This window comes from Syngnathoides biaculeatus, chromosome 2, assembly GCF_019802595.1.
Source record: "Syngnathoides biaculeatus isolate LvHL_M chromosome 2, ASM1980259v1, whole genome shotgun sequence".
NCBI classification, from domain to species: Eukaryota; Metazoa; Chordata; class Actinopteri; order Syngnathiformes; family Syngnathidae; genus Syngnathoides; species Syngnathoides biaculeatus.
The window spans coordinates 14,268,779-14,293,446 of NC_084641.1; the positions used below are offsets into that span (position 1 = coordinate 14,268,779).

General features: G+C 42.0%; 1 protein-coding gene across 13 annotated transcripts in view; it reads left to right on the plus strand.

Moving 5' to 3' along the window:
* The window catches only part of prdm16 (PR domain containing 16), a 207,128-nt gene that overhangs the window by 171,882 nt on the left and 10,578 nt on the right, over positions 1-24,668 (plus strand). For 5 of the 13 annotated variants that reach the window (XM_061834976.1, XM_061835042.1, XM_061835001.1 and 2 more), the window contains 9 exons: positions 7,006-7,146; positions 15,719-15,821; positions 18,757-18,958; positions 19,049-19,214; positions 19,398-19,551; positions 19,893-21,564; positions 21,690-21,777; positions 23,916-24,088; positions 24,210-24,287. In XM_061834976.1, coding sequence (XP_061690960.1) covers positions 7,006-7,146; positions 15,719-15,821; positions 18,757-18,958; positions 19,049-19,214; positions 19,398-19,551; positions 19,893-21,564; positions 21,690-21,777; positions 23,916-24,088; positions 24,210-24,287 — 2,777 coding nt within the window. Of the gene's footprint in view, positions 1-7,005; positions 7,147-14,496; positions 14,837-15,718; positions 15,822-18,756; positions 18,959-19,048; positions 19,215-19,397; positions 19,552-19,892; positions 21,565-21,689; positions 21,778-23,915; positions 24,089-24,209; positions 24,288-24,668 lie in introns of those variants that run through there. The other 8 variants (XM_061834984.1, XM_061835018.1, XM_061835027.1 and 5 more) reach the window with 6 other exon arrangements.

Genomic DNA, 24,668 nt, shown 5'->3' on the forward strand with positions numbered 1-24,668 from the left:
CACAATCCCAGCTGAGGGGTGTTTCCATTTTATGCTGTCACTCAAAGGGAAAACAATATGCACCTTGTCGTCTGCAAGCAACTTCCCTCTCCTGATGCTCTCACATCCGTCACATATAGCTGACGAAGGAGAGGGCATGTTGAGACATCCATTAAAGGTTCCGAGCTGCCAAAGGTGTCCTTTGTGAGGCGAGAAGCAAGAGGAGTGTCGTGCTCTTATCAGAGCTTCCTGTGGAGTTTTCTCTGCATCCTGTCCTACTCCAAGACATTTCTCTTTTCAGACTTAAGTACACTATAATAGCTAAGCTTTAACTGGTTTTGGGAAAAAAAATTGGATTGGAAATGGTAGCACAAAGAAATCAAGAGAGTAAGTAAGTTGGAGGTTTGTGCTCTCAGGAGTTTGATTGCCTCGAAGATTTTATCCATAGTCCATCCATCTGTTTTCTTCCACTTATCTGAGGTCATATCATGGGGACAGCAGCTTGAACAGGAAAGCCCAGATTTCCCTCTTCCAAGTCAATTCATCTAGCTCTTCTGGGCAGACCAAGAGGTATTCCCAGACCAGCCGGGAGATCTAGTCTTTCCAGCCTGTCCTGGGTCCTCCCTGGGTCCCCTACTGGTGGGACACCTCACCAGGGAGGTGTCCAGGAGGCATCCTCATCAGATGCATGAGCTACCTCATCTGGCTCTCTCAATGTGATGGCCCTGCTCTACTCTAAGCCCCTTCCAGATAACCAAGTTTCTCATGCTATCACTAAGGTGGAGCCCTGACACTCTGCAGAGGAGACATTCAGTCTGTTGTATCCAGGATCTTGTTCTTTCAGTCATGACTCACAGCACATGACCATAAGCGAGGGTAGGAATGTTCATTGGCTGGAAAATTGATATCTTAACCTTTAGACTTAGCACCTTTTTCACCACAATGGACCAATACAAAGTCTGCATTACTGCAGAGGCTCCACTGATTTGCCAGTTGATCTCACGTTCCATTCTTCCCTCTCCTGTGAACAAGCTCACAAGTTACTTGAACTCCTCCACTTGGGGCAGGATCTCATCCCTGACCTGAAGAGGAGACGCCACCCTTTTCTAATGAGCACTATGGCTTCAGATTTGGAAGTGCTGGATTCTCATCCCAATTTATTCACACTCAGGGTGCAAACAGCTCCTGTGAGAGCTGGAAATCATGGCTTGATGAAACCAACAGAACCACTTCATCTTCAAAAATCTGAGATGCATTGCTGAAGCCACCAAACCAGACCCCCTCTATGTCTCCGTTGAACCTATAAATTCTGCTCATAAAAGTTATGACTACAATTGGTGACAAACAGCAGCCCTCGTGGAGTCCAACCCTCACCAGAAATCAATGCGATTTACTACCGCCAATGACAACCAAACTCTGACACCGGTCATGCAGGGACCAAACAAGGAGTCACACATGATAGAACACCTCCAAGTCCACAAAACACACGAAGACTGGTTGGAGAAAGTCCTGTGCACTCTCGAGGACCGTGTAGCGCTGGTACACTGTTCCACAGCCAGGCCAAAAACCACACTCCTGTTTGTGACTCGAAGAATTGACTTCCGGTGGACCCTCCTCTCCAGCACCCATGAATAGAGCTTATTGAGTGTGATACCCCTGTCGTTAGATCAAACCTTCCAGTCCCCCTTCTCCAAAAGGGATGTCCACATGATGTTGCAAAGGCATCAACGAGGACAGCGCCACAAAACCCAGAGCCTTTCGAAACTCCAGGTGAATCTCCTACACACCTGGGGGTCTTGCCATCCATTTTCCATTTTTAACCACCTTGGTGACCCCCCCACCACAGAGATGAGAGAGTCCACCTCAGAGAACCCAGACTCAGCTTCCTCATGGGAAAGCAAGTGAGTGGAATTGAAGACATCTTTGAAACATCCAAAGGTGACATTCCACATCCCTAGAAACAGTTTCTGTACCTGGAGAATGGACCGCCAAGGTTCCTGCCTTCAGCCACCACCAATCTCACTAAGCGCCTCTCCCACAGGAGGGATCCCATGGGAAGGGAGACCCACATTTAGCTTTCGGGTTGTGCTCGCTTTGCTTTACAATGCTTTGTCTGGTCCCTTACATACGACCTGTTTGCCATAGGTGACCCTGCCAGAGGCTTAAAGGCCCAGATAACTTAGTTCCTAGTATCATTGGGACACATAAACCCCTCAACCACGATAAGGTGATGGCTCAGGGAGGAGCAAAGATTTTAATTAATTTAAAAAAATGCAATTGTAATAACATATGACTAACTTTAATACATGATTGTCACAGCTCTACCTACCAATTTCAACCGTAATTTTAATTTTCAAGAGTAATTTGTTGGTCTTGATCAATATTTACAACTAACAAACAGCTAACTACTTAGGTACGGAAAATGTTTTAAGGTTTTTTGGTTTGTTTTTTTTTTTTGCTTTGACTTGAGTAACATGAGGCATGAGCACTGTATGATAGCAGTCAACTCAATTCTCCACAATTCACCTCACAATAAGAATCAATCTAGCAAACAGTCAACGTTTAATCAAAAACAGGCTTACCACTTGACATTTCCTGTCAAACCAAAGATAAAATAAGGAGAATGTTACATTAATGTTTTAAAAAAGCCAAAGAGTGTTCCCTGAACAACGCCCAGCCAACTTAATGCTAACATATAGTGATAGACAAGGTCATTGACATGGCAGAAGTGCTGTTCTTCTTTTTCGTCTTTCCTTGTCTGGATTAAACTGCCTCCTGGTGGTCAAAGTGGGAACACCAGAAGGACCAGCACAATGAATAGAAACATGAATTCTTGATTCACAATGTTTAATTCCTTACTTTGTTTTATCACACATGAAGGCACCACTGTATGTATTTTTTTTAGCTGAAATGAAAAGAAAAGATTCAGTTATAATAATAGTAATGTTTTTTTACATGTTTTAATAATGTTTTTTTTTTTAATTCAGGGTACCACAAAGAACATAGTATTTTCTTTATTCTCATTATTAATGATTGTGAAAATAATACACCTATTCATAAATTGGCCAATCCCACCCACTTTGAAGGTGACTAGGTAGATTCAGAAAACTGTCTGCTTTTAATGTTATATAGTGGTTCTTGTATGGAGTAAGGCCTTCTTCGCCAGTGATGTCTGGATGAGGGGATGAAAAATGAAACAGAAAAGGTAAATAAACAAACAATCAGCTGTGGGCTTGTTCTGGCTCTCCCTCTCTGTTGCACCTCATTTGTAGCCTTATAAATCAGGCTTCCACCTGGAGACAGGGTGTTAGTAGGCCTCCTCAACAACATGCGCATACATGTGCACTTCCAAAGACACACAGGTCTGCTGCTCATTAAGCTACCATCAGACCCTCGGGTGCATGGTGAAATGTAGTGAGAGGGGTGGAAGTTATAAGTGTGTATGAACTGCAAGACGGTCAGTGTGTAAGCATGTGAAAGTTCAGCTTGCCTTCCTCTCTATGCCACTCCCTTTCACGCAAAAAAAAAACAAGAGACTCCACCTGTGTGCAAATTGCTTGTTTTTTTTACTCTGTAAACTCAGTACATGAGCAATATAATTCATATTGTTACAGTAACTGTAGCTCTCGCACTCTCTTTAGTGCTCTCTATATATCTCTTTCTATGGCAAGTGCACTATGACTGCCGTCACAAGGAAAAATGACCGAGACAGTAATGTTGGTGCATGTGGATTGCTTCGGTAGGCCAGGCATAGTCCTGCTTTCATTTCAATAACTGCTTTTTCACATTAAGGCCTGGGCTCAATTGGGCATTACGTGGAAGCAGAAGCAAAAGACAACAGTAGCTGCAAGAAGGCAATATTATTTCAGATTCTTATTCATGTCGATTGAGTAAAAATACCTAATACTGTGTTTCTCAAACCCATTTTAACACAAATGACAGCACCTTTGTTCACATCGTAAAAACAAAAAATGTCCCGTAATGTGTATGCCAGGCCAGTAGGTGGTATTGTCATTTTTAAAGGAACAATACAATACAATAAAATACAATACAAAAAAAAGATGTTTTGAAAAAATAAATCCATTTTGTAAATACATACTATACAGGCAACACTAAACAGCACACAGGTACTGTCGACTGAAATATTAATGTGCAGTGTGGCTGATGGGAACAGCCTTATCAGAATGATATAAATACACTACAACAACAAGGTTCAGTAATATTGCTGTATTATGATGCACCAGAAGAAAATTGTTTACCAAAACCAAGAACCGAAATTGAGGAACCCAAGGCCAACAACCGAAAACCATAATAAATGATCAGACTTTATTTATAGGTGCTTTTCATAAAATAAGCAACACAAGGCGCTTTATTTCATTAAATTATGAAAATAACTCAAACCCACCAATTATTAATTATAAAATAATTCCAATTATTCATCAAATTGCATCTATGGCTATGCCTGCAGAGTTGCCAACCTATAGAAATACGCTTGTAGAGCAATTTGAATGTCCATAGTTTTCAAATTTTGTTAAGAATATTACCGTAGGACAGTCATTGCAGTATATTATGTAATGGGATGCACATTTGGCACATCTCGATTTCAAAATGTAATCATTATTCCATAATTGTAAATGTTAATTAGTTATGGCTTCTATATTTGTTATTTTAAAGTATTTATTGTGTCACCCTTAGAATGGTGCACACATTTACCACCAAAAGTCTTCTCTTACATTCCATTTTTGTATTTTCTGTAGCCACCATTGCTGCTGAAATGATGTTCATGTCCCAAGTGTGGGACTCATAAAGGTTATATTATTTGATAAAGATTGGGTGTAGGCGGCACAAGTAAAATGTGTTGTAATATGAATGCAATATGTTACTTTGGGAGCTTTATTTCACTGAAATTTTTTTTTGTCTAAAACCAAACTTGCACTTTTGTGCTATTTTCAGCCTCAACATTCATTCACATTCGCATAGCTTACCAACCTAGTTCTAGTACATATGTTTCTGCGTAAATATGCCAGTGTTATGTTAAATCATGCTCTAAATCATTAATTAAGCATTGCATAAGCATTGGCTCATGTACATGAATAAATGTCAGCGTTGCCTGAATACGTTGACATCGGCGATCGCAATTATCCAATTGGTCGATGCCGAGGTGTGCTGGTGGAGAGTTGTCATTGATATGTCACACTACATGGAAGATAGCTAAAAAATCATACATAACACAAAATTTCTTTTCATCTTGACATCATATGACGAGCATCAGGCCAAATGGTTGGTCATGGATTATGTCATACTACAAGAAGTCGACTGCAGCCGCATGGGATTGCTGTCCTATTTATATACATGTATGAAAGACGCCTATGTTGGATATGACAAAAAGCAATTGTATTCATCACATCGACATGAAAAATATTTGCTATTAGCCACATCAGTCAAAAAAAATTGTATTGACCTGCAGCATGAAAGTAGCCTAATTGGCAATCCAGCTATACACAAATATATAAGGGGTGTCTTCACACCTCACCTCTAAACCATGCACACATGCAATTGTGTGTGTGTGGACAAGCACACATGCACCAGTTCTTTCACACCTCTGACCAGACACTATACATATTTACTCTCCAAAATCGACACCCGCACCCTCAGACCTTGAGCAAACTTTCATCCACACAACAAGAACATGACCGTTCACACTTTACGAGCTGGGGAGAAAAATAAAACACGGCTGAAAAACATTCCCAGTTCTCCGCCTTCATGAACTGTGCGCATCTAAAAACGTCAAGCAGCTTGTTGGTTCTTCTCCATTGCACCTTGAGTTCCTTGTGAATACCACAATTAGAAGGATCATGCGCACCCGAGGTCAGCGCTGATGAGGTGTTTTAATTAACCCGGTAGCTCTGCGTCAGGCTAGTTTTCTCTGGAGGACACACACAGGCGTTGTGTCACATGCTACACCAGGGTGAAATTAAAGCATCCCACTCTTGTTTGATGGAGCAGATGAGCTTGTAACTTTTGACAAATATTTTTTCCTTTTTGCTCTTCACCCATATCATCTACAAATGACAATGTCGTCAAAACAATTCTCATCAGATTTCATAAAGGACAGAATGCGTGTCATGTGCACGGCGGAACAGTAGTTGGTGATGCTACTTTGTGAGGAAACACCACATGTGTACCAACTGCTTGTCCCGATAGTTTTTATCAGAAAGCATTTTATTATCTGCAGTCATTTTCAATGTGAGATTATAATTTAACATGAGATGAACGATAACTGCTTTGTGGTCCACCGTTGTTGTTTTATTTCTAAAGTAATAGTACATTCTTGCACTGGACACATACGAACAGCCATATTTTTCCAGACAATGTGGAAGTGAGCTGCTATTTCCACTTGTAAAAATAATTTCAAATGTTTGCATTTTCAGGATCTCAACCATGGATGATGGACAAATTTCAATGAAAGAATATTTTAAAATGTATTATGTACTCCATTCCATGTATAAATGGCCCGTAGAATATCCTCCAAAAGCAATCAAAAGGAGAGGTCACAGTTCATAGTTGTATTCACGTTTAAGCAACAATCCATTGTTAACATCTTCCTTCCTCGTGTTTTACTCAGCAACTAGCCCCCCTTTTCCCATCCCCTTCCTCCCACATTGCTACTTCCATCTAAATCCATTCTTGGTGAAAGCGGGTCACATGAATCCGTCTCTCTTTGTCTCTGGAGGGATGCTGGGGCTACAAAGGGTGATCAATTTCGTGCCAAACACTTTTTTGACATGTCAAAGAAAGCATAGTTTGTCAGTTCCCTCCTCGTTTCCGCCGTACTACTCATATTAATATTGTCTCTCTGTGTTCATAAAGTGACTGATATCAAACTCGTAGGTGTTATCTATTTTTGAATTTTCATCAGCACTCTCCCAATTCAAGTAAACTATGAATTATTTTGGAATTCAGTGAACTTTGTTGTGCATTGTCAATTTGTGCATTTCTAAAATTGGATCTCTTGCTCCCGAACAGGTCGTGGACGATATGGGCAACATCAAGTTTTCTCTGGACACGAGCCCCGATGCCCCCAGCAACAGCTGGCTCAAGTATGTCCGCTCCGCCCCTTCGTTTGAGGAGCAGAATCTCGCCGCCTGCCATCTCACTGGAGACCAGGTGAGTGTCCCGCGTGGTTTCGGGGTCCACATAAAAGACACATTGTTGAGGTGTCCTTCTCCCACTGTAGCAAATCCCGCTTGTTTTCCTGTTTCCCATCCACTCGGAATGATTAGCAGGTTCCTCCAGTATATGTGTTTTGTGTTGACCATTGTGGCTAGAAATACGTTGGCTGGTAATGACCAAGGAATGGCTCTATTGTTTGGCTGTCGCTGGGCCGATTGCCAGGGCTATTAGGAAGTGACACATGTAACGGAGCTGAAAGAACAGCCCAACACTCATCAGACTCATAAAACTATCACCTGAAAAAGTGTGACAAACCATTTATCTGGCATTTGCACCTTCTCCTTACTGGCAGAGAGATTTGGAAACACTTAACTGTGGGGATGGCTCTCTTGAGCAAATAATAAATCAGTCAGACTTTGTGCTCGGTGCCATTGTTGCATCTTATTCTTCAGAGTCCACATTTTTAAACAAACTTCACTTCATTTCCTTCCTTGATGTAGTTTGTTTGGCCAGGTGTGACCACAGACATCAGAACTCAGGTGCAGAGCAAACCAACCTTACTGTTCTAAACATAATTGGTGAAGATCATATGTGAATTTGATCCACTCCAACTTATACATGAACCCGAGGGTGTGGATGAGGCTTGAAAACAGAGTTATTTGGTTGCCAAGTTCCTAGCATTGGTGGAGTGTCCCTTGAATTCCAACAACAGCTCAATGGATTCACTGAGGTTAGTGCAGATGGCAGATGCCCCCATAGCTCAGTGGTTGGAGCATTGGTTTGGTAAACCAGCAGTTGTGAGTTCATATCTCCCTGGGGCCTCCACTCCCAGAGAGCGGTTTCTTCAAGAAGGGCATCCGGTGTAAAAACTGTGCCAAACAAATATGAGTGTTCAACTGAGATGTCATGCTGTGGTGACCCCTAGCAGGACAAACCGAAAAGAAGCTTACTTTTAGTGTAGATGGCAGACCTCTGTACCACTGTGTCTCATCCAGAACCTTCTCTGAAGTACTGAGACTGTTATTTTAATTGTCATTTCCTCATCAGAAAATATTTCCTCATGTGCAGATATCTTAGACTTCTCCTAGAGAGTGAAAGGGAGGGCAGATTCCAACATGCTAAGTGTGTACTGAAAATGAATCGGTGGTGAGAACAGAATTTCTTCATCAACTCAAATGTTAAGGAACGTCGGTATTTTGTAGCGACAACAGAATTTTCTAGAAATTGGATAAACATAAATCCACCATCTGAGATTACTGGCATGTCCACATTGAATGTTTGCTCAGTACAAACGTGATTAATTACACCCCCCAACCGTCAATCTGTAGAGCCGAAAGTTCTCTTTGCCTCTGGTGTCAATGTATTGTACTGTAAGTGACTCATCATAAATCGTGAACAAGTTGCACTTCTTACCATGCTTCTTCCAACTGTCATGACAGAACGACGAGGAGTGGATAAGCCAAGACATTGTCAAAGCCATGCTAATTGCTAAGCTAACATTACATACAGTTGCAAAGCATCTAAAGTACTGATTTGGTTATGCAGGATACTTGTCGCATAGGTCTGGCTGGAACTGCACATTTATTTTTATTATTATTTCAAAATAGTGTGCTAAATTTTAATTTTGACATTTGAGATCTGATTAATTTGATTTGATAGACCTTATTTTTTTAATGTTTTGTGTTGTTTTTTTTTTTTTTGGTTTGTTTGTGTTTTGCTTTTTTTTTGCCCAGGTTTGAAAACAAACTTGGAAAATAAAAATAAATCCCTAGACGCAGGTATTTTTAATGATGGCACATCAAAATTTCATATACTGGTATCGGTACTTTGATTCAGGCTGCAAATGCGTCTAGATTTACATTGATCTAATAAAAACATTAAATTGACAAATATTGAAGCCATAATTTATGGAATGATTATGATAGTGATTATCTCATTGTTATGTTCTTGGCAAAATTTTGAAAAAAATGAAAATTGAACAAATTGATCTGAAAGTGAATTATTATAGCTTGGGAGCACTGCTTCATGCTCTTGAATTGATTACATGCATGGTCAGGTGCTTCATCAAATTTATTTTGCTCCTTTTTTTCACAACACTTTTTTTTTTTATCTATTGCCCCGTGCACAATTGGTATCAACAATCAGTGGATGTATGTATATATGTATGTTTATATGTATGTATGTATGCATGCATGCATGCATGCATGTGGGTATGTATTATAATTGTTTTTCCTGGTTGCCGCAACCATTGTTATCAGATCATGTGTAAGTTATTAACCTCTGGGTACTGAAACATTGAAACTCGAGGCATCAATAGTCAGTATTACCAAAGTGTTCCGGTCAATGTGGGGACCATAAAAGAGCTGTTCAATACCCAGCCCTACTGACTAAACCCATCTTTGGTTTAGCGTATATGGAGCTACGGTGTCCCTTAGGCACTCTCTCAGTTCCTTGTAAAAGCCTTCCTAGATGTGAAAACTGTTTTGTAGAGAAAATTGATGCCCTTACTCCATATTTTACAATATTAATTGTCCATGTGTTCAATGGTGTCAGCAACATTTTCTGGCTCTGTTACTTATATTGGCTAAATTCCACAGGCCTCCAGACAACAACACGTTACAAAATGTTTGTGCCAAGCCTAAGATAGGCTGCAGATCTCAAATGGAGGATGCGTATACTGATTTTGAACCTTATCCGATTTTAAAAATACAAGAAAAAACATTACAGCAAAAAATTACCTTGTCCATTTTTGCTGTGAATATACAGTGCCCTCCATAATTATTGGCACCCCTGGTTAAGATGTGTTTTTTAGCTTCTAATATTTTTTTTTCTAAATAATATAGGACCTTAATGGAAGAAAAGAGAAAAATCCAACCTTCAAAACAAGTGCATTTATTCAGGGGGGAAAAAAATTCCACATAAAGAAATAATTATTTGATATCAAATAATGTGTGTCACAGTTATTAGCACCCCTGGTTTTAATCCTTTGTACAACCCCCTTTTGCCAACAAAACAGCACCTAATCCTCTCCTATAATGTTTCACAAGATGTGAAAAGACAGAAAGAGGGATCTTCAGCCATTCCTCTTTGCAGAATCTCTCTAAATCATCCAGAGACCTGGGTCCTCTCCTCTTCAGCTCACCTCACAGGTTTTCAATGGGGTTGAGGTCTGGGGACTGAGATGACCATGGGAGGAACTTGATTTTGTGTCTGGTGAACCATTTCTGTGTAGATTTGCCCATATGTTTAGGGTCATTGTCTTGCTGAAAGACCCAGTGACAACCCATCTTCATCTTTCCATCTTTCAGGCAGAGGCCAACAGATTTTGATTTAAAATGTCCTGGTATTTCAAAGCATTCATGATGCCATGCACCCTAACAAGATTCCCAAAGCCTTTGGAAGCAAAACAGCCCCACAGCATCACTGACCCACCCCCACACTTCACAGAGGGTATGAGGTCCTTTTCAGCATGCGCATCTTTCGTGGCACGCCATACCCACTGAGAGTGTCTGTTGCGAAAAAACTCAATCTTGGTCTCATCTGTAACAGTGAGCTTTGGAGATCTTTTGATTTCTCTTACCATCCTCCTCACTGTGCGTGGTGGCAAAATAAACTTGGGTCCTCATCCAGACTCGTTTACCACTGTTCCAGTTGTTTTGAACTTCTTAATTATTCCTCTCACAGTGGATATGGGCAGCTGCAGTTGAGTGGCAATCTTCTTGTAGCCTCTGCCTGACCTGTGAAGGTCGACGCACATCTGCCTCACTTGTATGCTGTGTTCCTTTGTCTTTCCCATGTTTAAGAGTGGATAAGAGAAATGGCCTCTGTGTCACGTCATATTTATACCCCAAGGGAAACAGGAAGTGATGAATTACTAATTAAATGTTCCTACATACTCTTCGTAAACTTTGTAAACTACTGTAGAAATGACAGAAATGCTTCAATTATATTTATTTCCTGGGAATTGTTAAGGGTGCCAATAATTGTGGAACAGGTGATTTAATGAAAAATAATTCTTTTTTAGTCAGGGATTTTTTTTATTTTCTTACAATTCATTTGAGTTGAAGGTTACATTTTCCTAAAATTTTCAGTGTGACAGTATTCTTCTGCAATATACACTGAATTTATTTTAAGGCTTTTAACACATCTTAACCGGGGGTGCCAATAATTATGGAGGGCACTTTTTTGCTGTGAATATATTACGGGGTGTATTAAACATGACCAGCATAAGACGCCATACACAAAACAATATCTTTACAGACAATTGGGAGTCTCCTCCACCAAACCAGATGTCTTTCGTAGTTCCAAGACTGACCTGTGAGAGACTGCTTGGTGCCACTGGGCATCCAGTCTGTCAGAAAATACAAAGAAAAAGCAAAGAGCAGCAGACACTCAAAATATGTCAACACAACCAGACGCAATCTGTGGTTCATCCCAACTTGTTCTTGACCACACACATAAAAGATTTGAAAAAACTGTGGTAAATATTGAACAGGTTAAACATTTACGATAGTCTCCCTGATCTTCATCTGATTTTAGAGTAGATGGAGGTGGAGGAACTCACCCTATGCCACAGGATAATTTTTAGACATCCATGAGAAGCGTGAATGCTTGAATTTGTCAGTTTGTGTATTCTCACTGTGAGTGTAGTTGTACATGCTGCTGCCTTTTGTGCTGCAAAAAAAAAAAAAAGTGGTTTGCAATAGAAATGGAATTCGGCATAAAAACTGTGTTGAACAAATCACACAAGTGCCTCACTTTTGTGACCCCCGATGGGAGAAATCAAATGTGGCATCTATATACTTGTACCATGCTTTTCGAGACAGTTAAACTAGTTGTACAAAGTGGTTAATGACTTATTCATTGGAACAAGGCGTGATAGATAGACTTCTGTCTGTTTTGTATTTAAATGAGCAAATGGGATGTAAGAGAAGTGAAAGTTGCTCTTGAATGGTGTAAGACGACGTGACATGCGACATGACAGTGCGACGACTGGAACCAAATGCTTCAGTATGACTCACGTGTGTGTTTCCGCATTCTTGTCATTCTACACTTATTTGCTTCCTAATCCCTGCTTGCATAGCCGGGTCCTCCTTGTGCCTTGCCTCCCTTTTGTCTGCTTTTGCCATCGTCGAGTCCTGACCTGCCACCTGTCACTCTGTCACACGGAGGGGATGGGCCACCGTGTCCATTTAAGCTTCAGACATTTCGAAAGAAAAAGGGAGGCTGGTTTGGAGCAAGTCAGAGGGAACACATGGGGCCTCCGAGATTGACAAGCACCAATTGGCTGGCGACACCAACCTGCCTAATCCTTTTAAGATTTTCACATCAGAGCCCCCTGCTACTGCCGCACAATGTCAAATGAAAGAATCAGCGCGCCATCGAAAATTGAGCAGAATTAGTGGACTCAGCAAAGGTCACGTATTCTGTTCCTTTTTGATGCATTTTGCAGTCTGTACCTGGCAAATGGCTTTGCTTTTGTTTTCCTGGCCACTGGTTTGTCACAGTTATGAGCCCATCATTTATTTACGCTCACCCAACATGTGGCCACTCACTGTTTAAATGTGTTTTTTTTTTTTTTTTTGAGCGCATTTAGTGGTTTCGCTTCTGCAGTCTTTTACATGCACAATGCATGACTTTATGGAAATGTGTGCACAGCAAATTCAAATGCAGGCATTGAACGGGGGAAAAAAGAACAAGTGGGTTTAGTCTGCTTGTTTATTACTTTATTGCTGTTGTTTGTAGGAAGTGGAACATAAATTCAGCATGATTAATAATTAATTGGTCATGATTTAATTTGGCTAATCTATTTATATAGTTTTGCCTCGCTCATGGTTTTCCCACCTGTGCATGGTGGGGTGTCCTCCCACAGAAATTTTTCAAGCGCTTAAATGATGGCCTCCCAATTGTTCTCCATCCAAAAATGTGATGCAGTCGTTCACTGGCTCTGATTCAAAGTCGCATCTGGAGCCGAAGGGAAATACAGAGTGGGGTTGATCTGGGTTCATTTGACAGGGAGGTCGTGCACTTTGACTCACTCCATCGTCTGTGTTGGGGAGCATTGTGAGCCATGTTTTATCTGCCCTTCTTCCGCCTGATGTTTTTATCAATAGACATACTCACACACACACACACACACACACACACACACACACACACACACGGGGTGTTTACTGTGGGCCCTGCGGCTGGCATTGATCGATGAGAAATCTTTCCTCTCAACACTGGACAGAGATGAGGAGAAGTCAGAACAGTGCCCCCCCCCCCCACCCTCCCACTCATACACACACAACACAGAAAACCTCTACACACACACACACACACACACACTACATTTGTTCGCTTCGGATAATTTATTTTGAGATTATCTACAAGTTAATAAAAGTATTTTTAATTTACCTGGTTCAAACAAAGGCTACATCGGGTGCACGTTAAAATGTGTAAAACTAGCTAAACTGGAGGAAAAGAGGGTGAAATTACACCAGTTTACCACATTTTAAACATCCGCAAATGAAATTTGGTAGGTTTTTCAGTGCAGGTTGGCAAAAGTAATACATTTTATATTCTGTATTTTTATTGGTTGATGATGCAGAATTTAAATCTTTTAAACTATCCACAGCAAAAAGCTTTCTGAATCAGAAAGGAAATTATCGTGATTGTCAAGTATGTCAAAAACACACAAGGAATTTGTCTCCTGCAGTTGGAGTCACTCTAATATGGTAATACCATTTCAATGTGTGTTTTTTTAGTCGCAGTTAATTACAAAACGTAAAGTGAAAAAAAGCACGATGACAACTATAATTGAGTCCCTTAAAAATTATCCAAAGCAAATATGAGCTTTGTAATTAAACTCCCCAATTGTACGAATCATTCGTGGAAATCTAACATCAAATGCGCTATTGACAATCAGTTGTATTTAGGATCAACCTTTATTTGCGTGTGCCCGGTATTTTGTGTTGTTGGTGGGCGTGACTGGCGCGTGCGGGTCACTCGGGTTTGCTTTTATCATTTGCATCACTGACATCAATATTACATGTATGCGGTTGGTGGCGGGTGCTGGGCGTGCGGGACGGAGTCCTCGACCCGTTCTTTTGGCTGAAGACAAGACGAGGAGGAGTGGCCGGTGGGGGGCGAGTCGGGGGGCACCAAAGAGAAAGCAGGGAGGGCGAATGAGAGAGTGAGAGAGAGCGCACCCACCGGGGGCCGTTAGGAGGAACCACTAAAGAAAGAGAGAGAGAGAGAGAGAGGAGAGAGAGAGAGAAGAGAGAGAGAGAGAGAGAGAGAGAGAGAGAGAGAGAGAGAGAGAGAGAGAGAGAGAGAGAGAGAGAGAGAGAGAGAGAAACTGACTCATCTTCAACGTCATCTTCATCATCATCTTTTGGGACGCTCGTTGACTAGATTAGAGAAAAGTCCGAGCAGCGGCTGTACACCATCTTGGAGGAGGCGACCTGGTCGAACTTGTTACTGGGTGTGCGCGACATACCGGGGCCCCTCCGCGAACTCGGACGCACGGCCGGCTGCGTCGTCTCCGTCGCCCCAGCGCCCAGCGGGGACTGGGAGGAGTGGTGAAGCGAGTATGGGTTGCGTGGCCAACTCCACCGGGACTGAAGTGCTCGTGCAGCTGGAGGCTCTCCGCACCGCCGCGCAACTTTCTCAACTAATCCGCCTCACGGAGAAAAGAAAGGTCAGGTCTCATTCAGGCGGGGACGAGCTCCGGGCACCACCGACCAATAATGATGATGATGATAATAATAATAATAATAATACGTTTAATTTGTCACATCAGCTTTGGCTACAACTTTTAGAAGTTTGTGCGTGCGTGCGTGCGTGCGTGCGTGCGAGAAACTGGCCACATGTCTGTCAATTGGTGGAGAGAGCCCCCATGTGTCCCAACTTCACATGGCAAGCTTTGTCTTGTTTGTCGCGCAGAGGTGACTCGTGAATTCAAAAGCTATTTTGTTTGGATTTATTTGTTTTGGACATTCGAACTACAAACCCGTTCCTGATTTAATGTTTTATGTGTGCAGCGCCTACAGTAGATTTTTAGTTCATTTTTTCGGGGCTTTAGAAAAATGTGTCTGGAGACGTGTTGCGCTGTGCTTTTGGAAGTCAAGTGATTGTGTTGGAAGTGCCAAAAACAATGTTCAATCATTTGAAATATATTATCAAGACCCTCTGTTAATTGTGAAAAACAGATATTTGCACTTTGTAGGCCCCATAATTTAGATCAATTGAACACGCATGAGGAGACGTTTTCAGCCGTTTTCCAAAGGTATTCGTTTGGGTTATTTTAAAATTAGTTAATGAATCTGTGTACTGTCAATTATGAAAGCCGTTTGTGTTTGGATTTCAGTTTTTAAAACAAGAAGCTTCAGTTACATTCCGAATATTCCGAATGAATTCCACCATTAATTTTACAGTCCCTTAATCAGCAGGAAAACTAAACAGCTTTTCATTCTGAATCGGAATATCGGACCCTTGTCTAATGAAATATAATGATTAAATGTTGTCATTTCTAATTATTTGGACCCTGTGAAATATTTCCTTTCTTTCTTTCTCTCCATAGATTTATTACAAAGCAGTCCGCGACATAGATTCGGGGGAGGAGCTATTAGTTTATATGAAGGACGGCATTTTTCCGGAGGGTTCCATGGCACCCAATTTACAAGGTAAGTAGACAAATGCGCCTCATTAGCGCACATTTTAAGCAAACTCCCAAACTGTTCTTGTGTGGCGCTCAACATACTACTACACCACTACTACACTAAAGAGACAGTCCCTCTTCTCCAACTGTCTCCCCTATAAATGTAAATTATTCCAAATGTATCAAAAATAATATTAATTGAAACTAAAACCCACGTTAGCCTATTTATTAAAATGGACCTGGCGATGACTGTGTTGAGTGGATAAATTTTATTTCACAGAAACCCAACAGCAATGATTTGTTGGAACTTTAAAGCAGTGCAATTTATTGTCGGCTTCAGACTTCAAAATTGTCCGCAGAATTCAAATTAATAATAATCAACGATTATAAATTTTGCAGACATCTCTTATAATATGTATTATTAACTCATTTGATCTTATATTTCATTTATTAATTGAGGGGGTTGCTACATTAAAAAATGTTGTGAGGTTTGAAACTCTTTTCCAATTAGTAACATAATGACTTGCTGTGCCTTAATACATGTACGGGAAATGCAATTCACAGATATTCTTTCCGTGCAAGATTTATTAATGCAATCAGTCAATGAGGGGAGAAAAGGGTCTAAGTGCATGTGTGTTGAACAGAAGCAATGATTCGTTCAATCCTTCAGTATATGCATGCGAAACACCTGCCTCTGTGTGTGTGTGCGTGTGTGTGTGCATCAAATTCATACAGGGATAAATAAAGAGGAAACAAGCAAATCCAAAATCTGCAACCGATAATGATGTATGAGAAGTAGACTTAACAGCGTACCATTAACCATTAAAAGTGTTGTTTTTTTTATTATTTGTGTTTGTGTGAGCCCTAGCAGAGTGTGCTTTATGTGTTGGTTTTATCGGAGCATGATGGGAGGGGAAAAACTTGAGTCCTTTGAGACGTCACCCGTGCTCCCAGATTAGCAGCTAAACTGCACATAATCATGTTTCCAATCATCTCCCACACAGTCATTAGGATCCTCTTTAAAAGCCCACCAATGCCACCACAGAGATGTGCAGGAAAAAAATACATTTGGTGCATTTACAGTAAATGCAGCTTTTAACTTTTAGAGCAAATATGAACTGCCTGTGTTTTTAAGTTCATAAATGCTATAAAAAGTTTAAAATAGTTGGCCACACTTTCTTGCCAAAACTGCATACAAGTGCCAACGAAGGAAGTTTGAGAGCTTTGCATGGAAGATGTGCATGCTGGTGTCAAATTATGCTCTTTATCATAAGCTTCTGAGGCCAGTTTAATGGGCCATTGCACTAAGGAGAGATTTGTCTCCAAATTATTTACTTAAATATAAGCACGATTTAAACGTTTTTTAATGGTGTGTGGATTTATCATGACTTATTATTTGTACATATTACGCCACGAGCATTTAATTTTGGGACAAACACAACGCTGTTGTCAAGAAATTCACACACACAGACACACACGCACAACTTGAGAATTGACCCACATGGGAAGGCCCGTCCCTCCATCCGCTATAAGCGGCAGTGTCGCTGTCTCTGTTAATGACTTGATGTACGTCATTTTTATGGGAATCCAAAAGTCTATCATTCAACCCTGCTGGAATCTCGGGTAAACCACTGCGGTCAGGCCAGTCCCCAGTCACAAAGATCAAGTCAAGCCACCTGCCCCAATGTTTTTTTTTTTTTTTTTTTTTTAATGAAGCATTATGGTAACATACCACCAACAGCTGTTTCAGCCGAATTCAAAATAAAAGCCTGAGAAATACCATAAATTTACGTTATATGTCTGACATTGACCCCAATTTCCAAAAAAGATTACAGTATTTTTTAAAATCCGTGGTTTTCCTGGAAAGAGACCAGATCTGGGGGACAGCAGATGAGCCCGGGACTCCAATTAAATCAGGTTCACAACAATCTGGTGTGGCATTTCAAAATTAATCCCATAAAAATGACTTGGAGTGAAGTAACCAGCAGAGACAGCAACATTGTCGTTTGTCTCCAAAATAAATGTGCGTGCCCACTGATCCACAAACACCTTCAACAGTTCACCAGCAGAAGTGAATATTTACAAATGCACACACAGCGTTAAAAAATGCTTAAGCTGCAGATATATCTGTGTGTTTGAAAACCGTGTAAATCGCAGGTATATATGTGTAAATCATTTTGAGACAAATCTCTCCTCGTACTCATCAAGGTTGAATGCATGCATGTTGCTGTGGCAAGTGAGCCCGAGAAAGATCAGATGGTTAAGGAGTCACAGTAAAATCTGGGGTGAGCTGTGTCGCTGCCCATAAAGCCATTGACATGATGGATGGGTGTGTATGTTTTGGGATGGCAGGTGGGTGCTTTTGGCGCCACCGTAGCCCTGCTTAACTCTGTTCCTTGAAGCTTTTCTTTTCTTTTTTTTTTTTCAATGCCGTGCACAAACAGTCTCTGCTGGGCTTCCCCTCCCTAAGCTGTTGAACTTGGACTCTGACTCAGGAACTCACTATTGAAAGGACTGGGTTGAGTTTTTATGTGTTTGACCTTGTTGGTGAGAAGTATTGTGAAGGTTATCAACATGGAAGGTGCAGCCTGGTCCCTATTGTTTCCTGTCTACACATGCAGCCTCTGCAACACTTTAGCTAACAAGTAATTAATAGCGTTAATGAAGGCTATGTTTCAGAGCTAATTGATTTCCATTTTATGCAATTGTCGATGGTCGAGTTGTTGGTTTTACCACTTAAATGAGAGTCAATTCAGCAGTAACTAAACCAAAGAGAGGCATTTGCTAACCATAAATATATACTTTAAATGATATAAAAGAAATATTACTGAGCCATAGATAGAATACTATTATATAAAAGTGAGATAAACTTTTAGTAAATGTGCTGAGTTATAACCGAGGGTCAAAGCTAATTTAGAAAACAACAGCAATGACATTTCTTTGATGTTCTCTGCATGCAGAGGAGCAGATGTACCGCTGTGAAGACTGTGACGAGCTGTTCTCGTCAACACTCGACTTGCGGCGGCACCAGAAATATTCCTGTTCCAGTGCGGGCTCCATATTTGACAGCCTGAGAGAAGACTTCAAACAGGAGCGGGAGGACAGCGACGAACCCGTCCACGAGTGTAAAGACTGTGAGAAGATGTTCCCAAATGAGTACAGGTGAACAAATTGATGACACCATTGGTCAGCCCACATAAAGGGTTGAAACTGTGCTGACTGATGCTTTGTGCTCGTTTTGTCCACATGAAGTCTGGGCCAGCACATGATAGTCCACACGGAGGAGAGGGAGTACAAGTGCGACCAGTGTCCCAAAGCTTTCAACTGGAAGTCCAACCTCATTCGTCACCAGATGTCACATGACAGTGGCAAGCGCTTTGAGTGTGAAAATTGTGATAAGGTACAGCATACCCGGCACGTAAGTGGTGCACTGGACACACCGGCTATTATACCTGAACAGAAAGTCTGTGAGATGAAAGATAGATTTAGGAGTAATATTTTGTCACGGTATACGTGTTCAAAAAATATAATGTTAAAATATGTCAAATGAGACAGAAATGTATACTGAACATTGTATTTGGATCATTTTTGTTCACGACAGGTCTTTACAGATCCCAGCAATCTACAGCGTCACATCCGCTCCCAACACGTGGGGGCACGAGCTCACACCTGTCCCGAGTGTGGCAAGACCTTTGCCACCTCTTCAGGCCTCAAACAGCATAAGCACATCCACAGTAGTGTCAAACCTTTTATCTGTAAGTGAGAGTCCTGCGTGGTTTTATTTTTATGTCTATAGTCTGTGTATTTTACGCTGCCATGTACTTTCCCATTTTGTATGAGTCTTCTGAAGCAAACACGAGTCCAAAGTTTATTCTTTTGTTTGTGAATGTTCTTTAAAGGACTTAAAATTTTTTTTTAACTATCTTAATGGACTAAAAGACACCATTAAAGGCTCGTTATGTTAAAATTTATCCATTGACAACAATTCTTTGCTTTTGGTTTTCTATCCAAATTTGCATTCCCATGTATTGTTAGCATATGTTGTGCTTCATTTGGTTTACACAGTTAGAGACAGTGTTAAAAAGGGTTTAACCAGGCCCTGATGGGCTGTGTCTTCTTGTACCCACAGGTGAGGTGTGCCACAAATCCTACACCCAGTTTTCCAACCTCTGCCGCCACAAGCGCATGCACGCCGACTGCCGCACTCAGATTAAATGTAAGGACTGTGGCCAGTTGTTCAGCACTACCTCCTCCCTAAACAAGCACCGCCGCTTCTGCGAGGGCAAAAACCATTACGGCTCACCAACAGGAATGTTCAATCCTGGCATCCCCATGAGCTCCAGTCCTATCATGGCCAAGGCCAAGTCCCACCATCCTCACCTTCCTGGTCTGAACCAGTCAGGTTTGGGCTTCACTGACTACTATCCATCCAGACCTCACCCTCATGCTGGCTTGCCTTTCTCCCCAGGACCCCATGGTTTCCCATCCATCCCACACAGTTTCCCAGGCATCTTTCCTCCATCATTGTATCCACGCCCACCACTATTGCCAGCTAGTCCAATGATGAAGACACCGCTAGGAAACAGTACTCAAGAAGTCAAGCTGCCACAGAGTCCTCTCGATGGCGCGCCAATGTCTTTAGTTAGCTCCACAAACAGTAATGGAGTTACCTGTTTAAGTCTGCCTGAGGACAAAGATAGTGAGACTAGACTGGACTCGTCCTCTGGCGGAGAGGCAAAGACTAAATCCAAGATTGCAGACATTTCCGATGGCAGCGATCTGGAAGATGTTAACACCACAAGCGGGACAGATTTGGAAACCACGACTGGTACGGCCTCGGGTGACGGTTCTGACCTAGAGAGTGATGGCGATAGTGAACGTGAACACAATGGCAAAAGAAGAAAGCCATCTGTGGTCCTATCAAATCAAGATGGTCACCAGTTAGAGGACGCAAAAAGAGCACTCATGCCAACTGTGTCTAATTCAGGTAATCTCTCCATAGACCGTCCTTTTTTGTCTCCAGTGTCAAAACAGCACTCTTTCTTCCCTCCGCCTGATGAGCAAGCCCTCCCGCCCACCACGGCAAATGCTAACGCAGCCACCACCGATTCCATTAAAGCCATTGCTTCTATTGCTGAGAAGTATTTTGGTCCAGGTTTGATAGGTCTTCATCAAGAGAAGAAGATGGGTCCATTGCCCTACCATTCCATGTTTCCCTTTCAGTTCCTACCCAATTTCCACAACTCCCTGTACCCATTTAGCGCTGATCGAGGTGCCCTCAACTCTGGCCTGTTCTTTAAGGGAGAGCCGAAGTCACCTCGTGAGCAGCTACATAAGATGGTTTCTGGTGCACATGGAGCTCCTGTTCCTACTGCAGAATCACCATTTGATCTCAGTACGAAGCCCAAGGAGACCAAGTCATCTCCTCCTACTCCAACTAACCCCTCAAACCCCAACACTAACAGTGGGAGTAAAAGGGGCTCTTCAGTTATATCTAGCGGTGAGGAACAACCATTAGACCTCAGTATTAACAACCGAAACCGAGGCAGTCACAATGGTATGGCAACCGAAGCACAGAATCAAAAGAACCACATATATGGCATTGGAAAAGGGGTTTCCATCAAGGATGAAACTCCCAGCTTTCCAATTCTTCACTCCCAATCACTGCTCCAATCCCCCATTGCACCACTCCAGCAGCCCCAGCCACACCAACCACCTCCTCTGCACTACGCCAAACCCTCCGCCTTCTTCATGGACCCAATTTACAGGTATTTCTGCCCCGATTAGACCACAAAGTTTTACTTACTCACCAATCATTAGCCCATCCATGGATTAGATGTTACAGAAGATCCCTGACCTTGGTATGTAACCCTCTGCCTTGTTGTTGGTCCAGCAGGGTGGAGAAGAGGAAGCTACTTGACCCTGTAGGAGCTCTGAAGGAGAAGTTCCTCAGGCCTTCACCACAGCTCTTCCATCCACAGGTAGCCTTTCATGAAACTTACTTAAAGGTGCCAAAATAAGTATGCTAAATAGTGCAGGAGAGAGAACTAATGAGGCATTGCTTTTTTATGACCGTATGAAATCAGGTGTCATTATGTGCAACGCACCTGATGTGAATATCCTTCTGTTCTCCCTCCCACGCTGCTCCAACGTGAATTGATAGCGTTCCGTGCACCATCATTCCACACTGTTGATGTTATGTTCTCAAGGGCTGTATGACTTCTTCCTTTGTTTACCGAATGGCGCCTGTGTACTTCGTCACTTTGCCTTGTTCAGAAGACTCAGTCTGTTGTTGCAGCCCCTTTGATAATCACTCACATTGTTCGACTGTCCCCAGACCCTCGCTACTTCTACAAATCTTGATTGCAAAGAATGGTAGGATTAAGAATATATATATTTTTAAATGAATAGGAGGGATTTTGAATGGTGTTCTCGCAAATCGTCGCCATGGCATTGTTTCATGTTCTGGGAGTCCACAGGCCAGCTCATACTTCAGCCCCCTCCAAGTTGTTCTTTTTCTGTGTAGTGAACTGGCTGGCTAGATAATAGCATCGTGTCCATCAAGGACATCCTGTGTTTGTGTCCAGGAGAATGAGGGGTTCTTGTTGGGGAAACTGCTTGAAAATCTGACCTGGAAATCTGTCTCCTCTATCAACTGTGACTTTTCAGCAGCTTACACGGACAGATGGAGTTTCACATTTGCATGTGGTCAAGTTATGCATCAGTGTTGGCCTCACAGTTCTGAGGTCTCGGGTTCAATCCCGGACCCGCCTGTGTGGGGTTTGCATGTTCTCCCCGTGCCTCCGTGGGTTTTCTCCAGGCACTCCGGTTTCCTCCCACATCTCAAAAACATGCAACATTAATTGAACACTCTAAATTCCCCCGAGGTGTGATTGTGAGTGCAACTGTTTATCTCTATGTGCCCTGCGATTGGCTGGCAACCAGTTTAGGGTGTACCCTGCCTACTGCCCGTTGACAGCTGGGATAGGCTCCAGCACTCCCTGCGACCCTTGTGAGGATAAACGACAAAAAAATGGATGGATGGACATTAACTTTCCGACCATGCCTGCTGAATTAATACGGTGAGAGCTCGTCATGTTGATTATATGATATTGATTCATTTAGTCAGGGGGTGACTATGGACAAGAGGCAGGGTATATCCTGGACTTGACCAATCACAGGGCACATGTATTTAAAATAAAAAAATTGCATTCACATTCACACCTTTGAGCACTTTAGAGCATTTGGAATGAAGCACGTAACTGACACTAGGATCTAGGATGTAATGTGACTATAAAGTCAATCAAGGGGGCCCGCCCCTGGCCACTCCCCGATGGTGTCCCTGCCTAACGTGTATGTTTTTGGAACATAGGAGGAAGCCAAAGTACTCATGGGAAACCCCACATTATCTTGAGGAGAGCATGTAAACTCCACAAGAAAGTCTACAATTGAGCTTTGAACCCTAAACTGTGCACCAGAGTCTCGATCCACTGATAAGATAAAGCATCTTATTATGATAGATACAAAGTTTCTTCGTCCAACCTGAGTCATCCTATTGTGTCGGAGCTACACAACACAATGCCACTGCTAATTCGGTCTTGTGACCCAATCACCCCCAGCCGCCCCACCTGCAACGTGCTCGTTCTCAGACTGTGAATAAACACATTCAGATGGATTGTCTGTCCCTGTGTCTCTCCCTGTTCCATATTCACTAAAATAGGAAGGATGTACGCTGTTTTTAGCAAATAAACACCTACATAACCCCCCACCTCGCCTTTGTTCACAAGGTTCTCAGGGGAAGGATGCAATTATCAGTTGGGGGTATCGCAAACGGTATTGTGCTACATCATCCAAACCTTTTTGTATGTTTCATTTAGCCAGCTGATGTGAAAACGTGGAGAAAAAAAGTAGAAGCTAGAGAGAGAGGAGATGCTGGTTTAGGGGATTTTGCTTTTGTTGAAGTGCAATATGTGAAGGGAGTAGCCCACCTTCCACTGTCTATTTGGGCGATAGAAATTATTGTACTTTTTGTCTTTGCTTTCGTTTGTTTCACGCACAGGCAATGGTGATGTATTCATCTGTCTAATTATAATACTATCATCCATCCTCATCCCTCCAGATGTCTGCCATGGAGAACATGACAGAAAAACTGGAAAGCTTTGGTGCACTAAAACTGGATATGCCGCCCAATTCACTGCAACATTCAGCTCACCCACTATTCAATTTCCGCTCACCCCCTCCTTCGCTCTCTGATGCCATCCTCCGCAAGGGGAAGGAGCGCTACGCCTGCAGGTCAGTGCCTTGTGATGATATGTTTTTGCTTGGGACATTTTTTGCAAAGCATGGTAAAATAAATATTTTTGTCTGTGTGGCTCTTTCCCCTTCCTGCTTTTCTCTCCGTTCTCCCGCGAAGGTACTGTGGGAAAATCTTCCCCCGCTCGGCAAACCTCACCAGACACTTGCGAACGCACACGGGCGAACAGCCTTACAGGTATTTTTAGTTTATGTACAGTATTATTATTTATGTTTACTCATGTTAAATGTGGATAGTCTAAATGAGGTGCTCAATCTATAAAGCTTGGGGACTGAAAGGTTGAGTGTTCAAGACCCACAGTAGATCACAATATTAAGTAGGAACCAGATATAAGGTCTTTCCCTGAGCACTACTGAAGTGTCACTGAGCAAGGCATACCCTATTTCAGTGGGGAAAGATGATTTTGAAAATGAGTTTTAAGGTACAAGCATTGTCAAAGAACAAATGAACCTCTTGTACTGCTTACTGAACTGTAAGATCCATATATTGTGAAACTGTAATTTTTTTTTTTTTTCCACGTGTGAAGATACTTTACAGCGAACATTGTTGTAGGTGCTC